This window comes from Pagrus major, chromosome 8 (genome assembly GCF_040436345.1).
Source record: "Pagrus major chromosome 8, Pma_NU_1.0".
NCBI lineage: Eukaryota > Metazoa > Chordata > Actinopteri > Spariformes > Sparidae > Pagrus > Pagrus major.
The window spans coordinates 17,739,359-17,752,062 of NC_133222.1; the positions used below are offsets into that span (position 1 = coordinate 17,739,359).

A 12,704-nucleotide genomic window follows, 5' to 3' on the forward strand; every position below is an offset into this window, starting at 1 on the left:
TTCTGTCTAATTTTAAAAATTACAAAAATATATCCTATAGTTATTATTTTTATTAAATTATTATTATGATGATGATGAGCACACTTTCACAGTTTTGCTGTAGGAAAAAAGTCACATTATGCTGAATAATAAAAACAGCTTTCACAATAAATGTATTAATGTATGGCATTACTTACAGACACTTCATAGATCAGTTATAAGCATTGATTAGAAGTTGCCAGGTTGTAGAGAGTCGTTATAAATGTTGGGAAAACACGTCAGGGCTTTTCTACTTTCTAATTATGAATGAATAAAGTTTGCTTCCCAAATAATTAAAAATCTAAAAGCAAGTGTCATGCTTGCAGGCCATAAATACCAGCCAATTTTTCACAACCTGGCAACCCAAATATTCTTATTACTGTAAGCCCTAATGATTACTGATCAACAAAGCAGCATGAGCATTTATAAAGCTATTGGTAGGTTGGTAAATATAAAACTCTTTACAAAGGTTATTTTTCTTTCCTGAAACGTCATGTTTATAGCACAGTTTCCTCATTTATTCACTTCACTGCAATAAATCCAGAAAGGTTTATTTTTATGTAAGCTGTAGAAGATCTCATCTCTGGTGTAAACTCACCGCAACAGCTTGAGCCTCAAGGCCACTTTTTCTTCTTCAACAACTGTGTGAGAAGTTTTCAAGAGCGAACCACAACAGCAGTGCAGTCAGTGTTGGTCAATAATAACCTTTGCTATAACCAATTTTGACTTGTGAAAAGATCCATTCATACGACTCTCCTCGAGACTTCATTTTCCAGCTAGGAAAATCCCTCAGCTGACAACACATGGCAAAACCACCTTTATCTCTCTCTGACGACTCCAGGCCAAAGGTAGAGAGAGGTTAAGTTTTGATCATTTTACACTCTCAAAGGAACCATTCTTCAAAATAATTGTAGTTATAGAACAGCTTTATTTATAGGAGAAGTTCACCCTAAAAATGCGATTTTACTTTTTATCTCATAATTTGATATTTTTGATCACATAATTATGACTTTTAATCAAATAGGCTAATGTTGACTTTTTTATATCATAATTATGACTTTTTATGTCACAATTTTTACTTTTCATCTCATCATTATGACATACCATTACCATACTTTTCTTCAAACGGCAGGAATAGTCTTCCATATCTTTGCATATTGCACCATGATTAGCTTACCTTTTGAGTTTATTTTGTGAAAAGACGAAGTAAGACGAAGAAAAACATGTTCACCTGTTGTTGTGTGCCTGTGCCTGTGTGTGTGTGTGTGTGTGTGTGTGTGTGTGTGTGTGTGTGTGTGTGTGTGTGTGTGTGTGTGTGTGTGTGTGTGTGTAAAATGATTGATATTGCAGTACCTACAGCCAAAGGCAACATTCTCTGCAGGGTGGACAAGGAACACTGAGGCCTGAGAACCATAACAGCCTCTGTAAGTCATAAACTGCAAGGACAGAGGTTTTGTTATTTCAAGGGTAAATGAATGGCAGGAGTAGCCCTGGGCTTTAAGTATTTGTCTCAACACAGTTTATTATGTTTGAATACGAATTGTTTTATATGCCATGCAGTCAAAGGCAAAAACCCTTGAGTGGTGCTGCTCCTTTGAAGACATTTATTGTGTCTGAACAAAAGAATATTCTTTTAATATACTGACATTCTCTTTCCTATTCAGAGCATAACAATAAGCTCTTTAAATATCCAAGGAAATGTAAAAAATTACAGATCTATCAGCAATGCAAAAAGTGCAGCTAAAGTGCTGGAGAGGTATAGAGTTCAAATGTAGTTCAAGGGACAGTAAGACAAAGCAAACAGCTATGAAGTCTTATCTTCACGTTAGGTGCAAGCAGCTCACTTTTCATGATTTATTTCCATTTAGGTCTTTGCTTCTGCTGAAGTATTGCGTAAACATTACAGAGCTATTTTTAACTACTCAGTCAGCAACTGTAAAATGAAAAACAAGTGAGAGCATTTCATAACATGTTTTGGCTAAAACTCCACCTTCCTGTTTTTTTCTTTTGAGAAAGGTGAGGACATAATATGCTATGTTTATTACATACTGGAGTTTTGGGGGGGTCAACAATAGCTTTTGGAATAAGCCTTTTCTGTTCTTGTGTAACTACTAACCACTGTCTGTATCAATAGATGCTGACAGTGGTGGAAAGTAACTAAGTACATTTACTCATTAAGTAACTGTCATTACGTACCTTTTTAAGGGACTTGTACTTACCTTGAGTGTTTCAATTTTCTGCTGCTTTATACTTAAATATTGTTTGCAGACGTTTAATAGTACAGCACAAAATAAACAAATACATATTGATGAAATATTTTAAATTAAGATAAAACTTTATTGATCTCTGAAATTCACCAAATAAATAAGCTAATTAAACCTCCTTTACAAGCTTCAACATTAAAGGGATGAACACATTAAAGCATCAATAAGTTAAAATTGAAATGCATGACTTTTACTTGTAACAGAGTATTTCTCCACTGGGGTACTACTACTTTTACTTAAGTACACGATCTGAGTACTTCTACAACAGACATGAATGCACGGTCATTTTAAAAATATTGATTAAGTCACAATCAGATATTGTGTTCTATAATTAGGTGAGATTAGAATGTAAACTCATTATTTTTCTTTCGGTTTCTGCAGGACTAATGTTTCATCCCACAGGAAAATGTGATGAAACGATCCCCAATTTGTTTTTTCTGATGAGCTTACAGATAAGCATACATAATTTGGTGGAGTGGATCATTAGGTAGGAAACAGTGGCAAGTCGTCCAGGAAATCACTCCAGCCGGGTGTGTCAAACGACTGCCAACTTCAATCATAAAGGCAGCATCCAGAGAAAATGGTTTTATAGGTGTCACATACGGTTGTGGGATCAAATAACCATTTATCCTCTTCCTAAAGGACCCTGTGGCGACGCCCGCAGCCCCTCTGCTACAACAAAAGGATGAGCTTGTTCAGGTGTGATCCAGGTGGGGGATGGGGGTATAGCAACACCTTCGAAATGGCCTTTTAGTGAATTCATTTACAGGTAAAAAACAACAACGTCCAGCCACTGCAGCAACACTAAAACATAACGACAATAATGGCTCCATACAGCTCGTCCACAAAATCCAAGTCTCTGGAAGCCCCGAGATCACAAACTGTTTTGAAAAGACAATATTTACACCCTGTTGATCTTGTGCACCCATTTATAGGGGGTGAATGCAAACACTTAAGTAAAGATTTTGGCTTTAAAAAAGGTGTAAATAGCATCTTTTCAAATCAATTTGTCAACTTGAATTACTAAGTATGTGCTGTATGGAGCTATTACATTTTTTTTCAGTAGTTTTTTAAATTTTTAAAACAAGTCCCCATCTTCTTCGGTTGTTTTGGAGCATGCTGCAACCCTGTTTTACTGTGAAGCTCCAGAGATGTTTTCTGAATAAACGAAACTTTACACGACTTTCCATTGGCATGAAGGTGAGAAGAAAATTAAGGATTTTACATTTTTGGGTGAACTTCTCCTTTAAATGGTTGAAGATCTTACTTTTCTCTGCTTGTAGAGTCTTAGAGAGAATAATGTGCGTAATCATTAGTCATTTCTTTTTTCAGAATCATATAAACTATACTCTAATGCAAAAGTATTGGAAATGAAGCATCCAATTGAATAAAATGAAGTACAATTTGATCCAAAAAGTGCAACTGAGTTTCACCAAATGTGTTTATTTGAATTTTATTTAACGTTACATACAACATTTCTCTTGGGTCTTTGAGTAGCTGCTGCACATTAAGACTTTCTGACATAAAACCTGTTTTTGGTCTTTAAACATAAAAGTCAAGAGGGCCCTGGTCTTTTTTAATGTGCATTCAGCCCTTGGGGTGTTTGCATTCCTCTCAAAGAGCAAGTTAAGCCAGTGGAGGTATGTGTGTGTACATACGTGTGTGTGTGTGTGTGTGTAAAGATTTAAGAATCATACTGCTTCATTTGTCAGAGAGAAACAGGTCGGAGGACATCACACTCGTCAACTGACTGCTCCTGCTGCCCAGATGAAAGCTGTGAGATTATCCCCCCTTTGAATAATAAAGAAAACAGACTTTCGCTTCGAATTTTCATGGCTTTAGCCGATAATATCTGTTTGAAAGTACGCCTGAGGTAGGCTACAGGAGTTTGTCTCTAACTTCTCAAAGTCAATCTGTGACCATGTCTGAAACTGAGTTATAAAATCTGATGGGTGAGATAAGTTGAAGTTCAGGGGCAGTTTCATATCCAAACAAAAGAACAGCGACGATCAAGACTGATGAAGCAAGGTTTTGTTAATCATTGTTGTCTTTAATCCGTTCAGTGTGTATGCACTGATTACAAGGAATATTAACAAGATAAATGTGGATATTTTATTTGTTAATTTATGAGATACAAATGGCTCTCTTTGCATACACATACTGCTTAAAATTAGGCCACATTTAAATAAGTAGTAGTAGTATTCTAGTACCACTAGAGGGAGCCAACAAACAACACAGAGATTTCTGCCTGCTTAAACAACAGAAAAGGAAAGTTTGTGTTTCCTGTTTAACATCAGAGCCAAACTGATGACAGTGATCATCAGGCAGTGGTATTATCAGTGTTGTAAAAGTCATACTTGAGAAAAAAAAAGGATATCATGTTGAAATGTTTTTTATTGTTTTTTTTTATCTGATTGCTTTTAAAATAAATTAATTAAAAAATGTGCTGCTTTGGCTCTGATGCAGCATGTAATCTGCAAAGTAACTTGTTACTTAACTTATAAATCAATCAAATAAATGTAATGGAGTAAAAAGTCAAATATCCCCCTCCTAGTGGAGTGGAAGTTTAAAATGGAAATACCAAAGTAGCTCAAAATTGTATATAAGCACAGTACTTGAGTAAATATAGGCCTACAGAGTAACATTTTATTACTAGGTAACAATCATCATCACTCAACTTAACAAACGACAATGTGATCCTGTCATTTTTATCATTAAATGAACAGCAACAATCAAGCTTTAAATTTATCTGGAAAATCACATCAGATGAGTTATATCAGGACTAATGTTCCCCCAGAAGTTTCAGTCATTTACAGTAATTTGTCGCAATAACCAAATAATCCATTATTGATCAGGTTAAAGATGATCAGACCTAAGTAATTTTATGGTCTGATCAGGTGCTGCTCACCACCAAATAATGATGATAGGATTGTGTAGATTTGTTTGTAGCAACACTGCAGCTGAATCACATGTCCAACCTGGTGATGTCCCTTGAGACCTGGTGATGTCCCTTGAGACCTGGTGATGTCCCTTGAGACCTGGTGATGTATCACCAGGTCTCAAGGGACATCACCTGACCTTTGGTGGGACAGGTGACTCATGAAGGCATCCTGACAACCTGACTCATGTTCATTCCCCTCAAGCAACTCTCATGTGTCAAATACTATTAAGCTACGTCACGCTCACAAGTATGGAAGCCAATTTCTGCCAGGTAAAGACATTATAATTATATATGTATATATATATAGATATATATATAAATTCCCATTATGACAAAAAAGGAAAATTACAAAATAAATTTGGATGCCACAAAAAATAATTTAAAAATTCACTAGTTTGATTGTGATGCTGCATGTAATCTGCAAAGTAACTAGTAACTAAAGTTAACAAATAAATGTAGAGTGGAGGTAAAACGTTGCAGTAAAATGGATATACTCGACTAAAATACAAGTACCTCAAAACTGTACTCAAGCACAGAACTGTACTGTATTTTTGCTGCATTTCCTAACACTTTTAACACGTTTGTGCTGCAGTACCAGTTTTAAACCACTAGAGGTCGCTGGGCACCTATTATCCGGTAGAAAGGCGTTGGCTGCCCCTCCTGACTGGATGGGAGGACCGCAGACTGGAGACTCCGCAGGCACTTAAACACTCAGAGTCAGTAATGGTATTGTTCTGATATTAAGGATAGTTAAAGTATTACCCACAAAAAGTGAATGTATCTAGATTTTAGATTTGCTAAATAATGGTATCTACTGTCCAGTAATGAATAGCCAATGCTGCTTATTCTAACCAGTAATTATCCTCCAAGCCACCTCACGCACACACAGCAGCGGTGACAGCCTGTTTGTGTCACGGCTGCAGTGATTTATTACTCCTCCGTACTGAAACTGGACACCTTCGTTAATCGAATCTGAAACTGATACTTACTGATAGTTTTTGACCCTTTTCACTGCGGTCGTTTTGTTTGTTTGCCAGTGTTGAAAAGTAAAGGTTGTAATTCGCTGCTTAACTGGATTACGGTAATCTCTAAACAGCATGAAAGAGGTGCAATCAGACAAGTTGAGAAAAGTGTCTTTATGGAGGTGAAAACTGCTCAGCTGTGCGTAAAACAATTCATATTTCTGACCCTGCCTTCCTTCAGCCTCTTGTTCTTTACTTTGTTCATGTGCGTAAAACCAAAGCGGCTCTCTGAGCGCAGATGAAGATACGCTGTGACCTGAGGAGCTCGTACGTGGTGTTGTTGTGGTGAGGGAGGAGAGAAGGGAGTGTGTGTTGGGGGCAGGAGGGTGTACGTATTGTGTGTGTGTGTGTGTGTGTGTGTGTGTGTGTGTGGGGGGGGGGGGGTCAAACATCGGACAGAGAATGTAACCAGCGAGATTGCGCGTTTAATATCATCATATTAAACGAACAAACTGATAATTATGATTGTAAAATTGAGTGTTTCCATGTAATATGAAACGATCGATCCGTTTAGCCCATTATCGGACGCACAGCAACGGAGAAAGAAGGGAAATAAAAGAGGTGTCCGATAATAGATACACAGCCATCACCTGCTCGTCTAAAAACCAAAAGACGACTGAAATGTGCAGCTTCGACACTGTGACATCGGGAAAGTCCGCTCAGTGTTATCAGAGGGTTCTGAAATCAAAACGCTGCGCTTTGCTCGGCGCACAGCCAAATGGGCACCGGGGGCCGATGGGAAATCAGGGAGGGGGTTGTGCGTGTTTTTTTTTTGGAGAGGGTCGGACTTAAAGCAACCAATGAGAAAAGCGCTTGAGGTGGCTGCGGTGACTGACGAGTTGTTGGGAGGTTATATACGGCACGTCTCACTACGAAGGTACATTTAAACAGAACTGTGTGGAGACGAGAGACAGACGAGAGAGGAGGAAGAAACACACGCACACTTTACGCACAACAACAACAACACCAACTGATACGCGCTTATCAGGGATTTATTTAGCCAAATTTTGGAGCTTTGGCTGAGAGATTTTGGAGATGTCCAACGTCCAGTTATCGTGCAGCGCGCTGGAGAGGCTGGTGGCCAGGAGGACCTTCCCTCTCCACAGGCGCACCAGCGTCTGCCGCAACCTCTTTGGACCGGTGGATCACGAAGAGCTGAGCCGGGAGATGAAAGCCAAGCTGCGGGAGATTTCCGAGCGGGACCAGCAGAGATGGAACTTTAATTTCGAGGCCAACACCCCGCTGGATGGGGATTACGAATGGGAGGAGGTCCCCGTGGACAAGACCCCGGTGTTGTATCAGGACTCTGTACAGAACGACAGGACCAGTGTGCCTGCGACGCCCGTCAAGCAGACGCCCTCCCCGGTCTCTGCCCTCCCGGAGACCCCTCTTATGGATGTACAGGAGCGCTTGGCCCTGCCCGAGAGCAGCAGCACTCCCTCTCCGGTGGAGGTCAACCAGGAGAACCGCACAGACAAGCTCAACTCAGGGAAGCAGAGTCACAGACAGTTCCCGTGTGTTAAACGCAGGAGGGCGGCCACCACTGACAACAACACACACATCACAGGTAAATAAAAACACCTTAAATCACGCGGTTTGCTCGTGTGGCTGCGCACTGCATCCGACTTTACTCCCGTGTGTCGCTTTTCTTTCCTGTGCGTAATTTCAGCTCAAGCGGATCGATGTGTCTTAACTGTAATTTTTTTTTTCTCTTTCCTTTCCCCCAGACTTCTTCGTGAAACGAAAGAGGGCTGCTGATAGAAAATCTCTCGATGTGAGCCCTTGCCATCAATCGAAGTCTCCAATCCCAGTGGAGCTTACTCCACGAAAGAGGATCCGTTGAAGGTATGAAGATTTATCGTATTTTCTTAACAGCTAAAATCTTTTAAAAAACACTTTAAAATGTACTTTGAAATGACTGTTTTGTTTCGTTATACTCCGTTTTGATCAATCCGTTAATTATCATGAGTTGTTTTTGGCTTCGTGGCTGCGTTACAATGTTTTATTTCTGCTCTGTTTTTCCTGCCTTATTTATGAAAGGTTACGTGAGCCAAAAGAGCGCAGGCAGTCTTATCTGGGAGGGGGGTGGGGAGAGTTTGTGGTGAAATCGCAGTAGTAGTGATAGTAGTCGCTGTAGTAACACTGCTGGTTGGGGGAGGGGAATGTGCGTCACGATGTGGCGGGAAAAGGCATGGGTAAAGGGTGACGCCTGCTGCTGAGGTTACATCTCCTCAGAAAGCGGACTCGCGTCTTTCTCCGGAATGACCGCACTGATCGTGAAACTGACCGTGTTTTATTTCTCTTCCTCAGGTCTTCTTTTTTTTTTTTTTTGCACTATTTTTGCCTGCGCAATTTTTTGGAGGAACAAGGGGAGGAGGATGTTTCTCCCCACCCCTTCGACTTCAACGCCGGAGAAGAGAAAACAAGGGACGGCGTGGGAGAAAGGAGCCCGACCGGCCGGCTGCTTCGGCTCGGTGCGCCTCGGCGGAGCGCAGCCTGAACTCCGGGCCAGACTCTCAGGACTGAAACGGTTTGGGGGGGAAGGGAAGTGGAAAGAGAGGAAATGTCGCCGAATGACTTCTATCCAGTACAAATGTAGCATTCATTGTTGCTTTTGCATACAGCCACTCGACAGTGTTAAATGTTTTAACATCTGTGCAATCCTAAATTACTTTAAAAGAATTGTCTACACTGGCCAAAAGTGTACAGCTTTATAGAGACAGTAGCTTATAAATGTTTATTTCTGTTCAGTTTTTTCTGTAAATGTATATTTTTAAGACTATTCTAACTTATAATTTATTTATGTTTCTTTATATTTGTTAAATGCCTTGTTGATTTAGCCAAAGGGCATATTTTATTTTTATTTTTATTTTTATTTTATTTTATTTTATTTTATTTTATTATTTCCCTTTTGTTATTGTGATGTTTTGCAATCATGTAGCTTCCCCATAGTAGTGCACACTTGGAAAAAAAATAGGTTTCTTTGTGTTTCTGAGCCGTATTTTTTGTGTTTTCATACAAGTGCCCTAATTATGTCTTGCAAAAGATGAGAATAAAAAATATTTTTCACCTCAACTTTACGCAGCTCTGTTGGTGTGTTTCTGTCCGGTTTGCTTGTTTGGTTCAGGGTGTTTTGAAACTAGCTGCCAGCTAAATTAGTCCTGAAACTGAGACAAAAAGACTTTGACGTCTTCGTGTTCTCTGGTTTCTGTCATCGTGTTTTTATTTAGAAACAGAGAAGGAACAAACGCCTCATTGTACGTCTAATGAAAGCTGACCACATCAGGTCTAATTTTAAGAGATGATTTATTCGGCTTCGCACAAGAAAACACAATAAAACTCCAGAGAGAGTCCACGCAGCGTTATCAGACATTTATGACTCTCCCCCTGGGACGCAAGTACATTACTCCTCTCTGAGCTCCGCCTGTATCTGTGGGCTCATATACCTTGCGGGGGGAAAAACGCATTCAGACGTGCAGCCTTGGGCAGCATGGCAGCTGCGGGATATAGGCTGGGATTTAAAGGCCCTTTCGCCCCTCTAAAGAAGCAGCAGCTGCCTTTGGATCTCCGCTTTGTCCGCCACGAAGACACCCCCACATCCACCCGCACTCAACAAGCCCTCTAAAGACCCACTCACACACACTGTTTACCCCGCCGTGGATACACCGGGCGTGGAGGCCACCTGCCAGAGCTGGAAAAAGAAAACTACTAGTCTTTGTAATTGTCCTCGTCTATTGAAACAAACCATTCAGCAGGTCATACTTGCAAGTTTACCCTTAATTGAAAGAAGCCAAACGCAGCAGTGCGCGCCGGGCCCTCCGTGCGCTGCGCCCTCAGACGCACAAGCGCAGAAAAACAAAGGCGCATTTCATAATTCCTCCGTAGGTTTCCCCGTTTGCTCGAGCTGCCTCGACTGCCTTGACATGAATGTTTTGATGAAAATGGAGACTTTTGATGGCCAGAGTGACTTTGTCAGCTCCGTGCAGCCATAAGCTCTGACGGGCTTGTTCTGATTTCCAACACAAAGCGCTCTCCGGCTCCATTCTTTCCTTTTTGTTGCCATATGGCAAATCCATGTAGACATAGCCAAGACCCATTCAGTCAGCCACAGAATGTCCTGCATCAGAGAACAAAAGACACTTTGTCTGGCTGCTCTATTGATACGGATGGGCGAAAAAAATATTATAATTAATCTATGGCTATATCCAGCTAATTAACGCCCATATGCCCACGGGGAGCTGCGGGGCCATTCAGTGTAGTTTTAAAATCTCAATAGTTTACATGTTAAAGACAACAGCTGTTCATGTGTTACTTTAATGAAGTCCCCTCTATGTTGGAGACTGGACACATTCAAGGGCTCAAGTCCCCCCTCAGAGTTAAAGGGGTCATCTTCCTTTATTTGTCTCTACAGCTGTGCAACTATATAAAATTTGTCCACATAAATAGAACTTAAAATCACATTCGTTTTCTCTAAAGGGTGTTGGAGTTGAGCCACTGCGGGAAAGGTCAAAGGTTAAGGCCTGAAATTCAACTCAGTGAGCTTCTCTTTTAATTAAACAGAAACATCTAGTCATAGCTTAAACAGTAAACCATCAATGTATATTAATTCTCACGGATAATGAGACGATTTAAGGCCTTAACATGTCGTGACCGGATGTATTTTTCCAGTTAAATCAGGCTCCATACTGTAGAATATGTTGTATGACAATTATAACTCAATTCAGCCCTGTTGTGTGTATGCTGGTGATGGATATAGGAAAGAGATGACAGCTAACATACAGACCTCATTAACAAGCCCACTACAATAGAATATGATTAAACAACCAGCTGCTGATGGAGAGAATCAGCCGCATTCAGTCTCCCACATCCTGGGGTTATATTTGTCTCAGTCATCATCAAAACCAAATGTTATTTGCTTTAATCACATCCAATTTAATGTACTGTAACATACATCTATCACGAGCCTGCTGCGCTCTGTTATTTTCCGTGAGAATAAAAATGGATTCGACCTTTAAGTCTGAGATCAACATGGAAAACATCAATTTGGTTATAAATATGCCCTCGGGGCATTATGAACAGGCCTTCAGTCCTTTGAATTAGATAACATTTAAATCAATTTTGCAAATTGTAACCCGCATTTATTCCATTATCAAAAAATGTGTGCACAAAACTGAAACAAAGATGCAAACTGTTTTTGGTTTGTTTGTGTTTGGATCGACAAAAATGAACGAATAAATGATGATCTGAAGTAGCTCAGACTCTACGTGACCGTGTCCATCGGCGTAATGAAAAGAAGAGATGATTAAAGTGAAATTAACGCGATGGATCTTTAAAATTAATCTTAAAAAGAGCGCGCCCAGACACAATGCGTCCTCTGTGTGAGTTTATTCTCTCCTTCGTAATTAATCACATTGACTGCTAATAAAATCTCGTCAGTCCTCAGCGAAATGCGTCACTAGTTCCTCCAAAATATCGCTCCTTTATGGGTCTGAGGTGGCAAATGATTTAGCAGCAGCCCTCTGACGCGTACGGTGGCCCTGAGGCTTCACGCAAATGTATCAACTAAAAAAATATAATTTCAGACAGAAAGAAAAAAAAAACCCCGTAAATCACATTTTCCTCTCAGAACACACAATTAACGGGACAGTCTGCAAAGACTGCAATTAAATATAGAAAGGAGGAAAATCAGCCAAGGGGAATTAGCATTTTCCATGACCATCTGGCACCGGCGCAGGCGACAGGGAACAAAGGCGAGCTGGATGGAGAGGAGAGGCGAGTGTGCCATCGCATTGACCTGCAAATGAGGCTTTGTCACCGAGTTAAAGCTCCCTGACCCCCTTTACCCCCCTCCCCCCAAAAAGACTTCTTTTTTTTAACCTATAGTGTGACAAATGGAGGCCTGAATTCAGGTCTGAGTGGGTTTAGGAGGTGCGGACCAAAACAATCTAGAAATTGTTAATTAAACAGCGCACATGATAGAATCCTGCAGCTGTGTTTGTCTCATTAATAGTCTTAAAATTTGATTTTATTCGAATCAGATGAGGAAATCAGATTCCCGAGAGCCATCTCACACAATTTCTCAAATGACGGTGAGTTAAAAACGTTAATCAAGACACAATGAAGCAAATTATTCCACCTTGTAATGATGTGAAGAAACAGAATATCAAACACAAACTAAATGATGTTAACGCGGGTGTATTAACCTCATTACGCACGGGCCTGCTGAGCTGCTTTACGCACCAATACGCCTCTTTCATCTCTCTTTGGACGCCTTTCTTGCATTTATTCCACAATTAATAATGAAACATTTCGATTCATGCGCAATTTAAGACTTCTTAAATTATTCCTGTTTGTTTCTGTCTTTTTTTGCGCCCTGGGATCTTCTGTTTTCAGCGAGGTCAATGACATAATGGCATGAGTGTGTGTGTCTGTGCGTACATGCAGAGGGTGTTTTGTGGG

The 12,704-nt window shown here is 40.3% G+C and overlaps 1 protein-coding gene across 1 annotated transcript; it reads left to right on the forward strand.

Annotated features, from left to right (window-relative positions):
- The first annotated feature begins 7,124 nt into the window (after positions 1-7,124).
- Positions 7,125-9,325, forward strand: cdkn1cb (cyclin dependent kinase inhibitor 1Cb). The gene is made up of 3 exons (XM_073472294.1): positions 7,125-7,812; positions 7,973-8,090; positions 8,556-9,325. The coding sequence occupies exons 1-2, from the start codon at positions 7,281-7,283 to the stop codon at positions 8,086-8,088; spliced, it is 648 nt and encodes a 215-aa protein (XP_073328395.1). The 5' UTR covers positions 7,125-7,280; the 3' UTR covers positions 8,089-8,090; positions 8,556-9,325.
- Positions 9,326-12,704: the final 3,379 nt, after the last annotated feature.

Bases quoted from the DNA above. Each gene is read 5' to 3' on its own strand.
- cdkn1cb (XM_073472294.1), top strand. From the start codon at position 7,281: ATGTCCAACGTCCAGTTATCGTGCAGCGCGCTGGAGAGGCTGGTGGCC. The intron at 7,813-7,972 runs GTAAATAAAAAC...CCTTTCCCCCAG, and splicing joins CAACAACACACACATCACAG to ACTTCTTCGTGAAACGAAAG.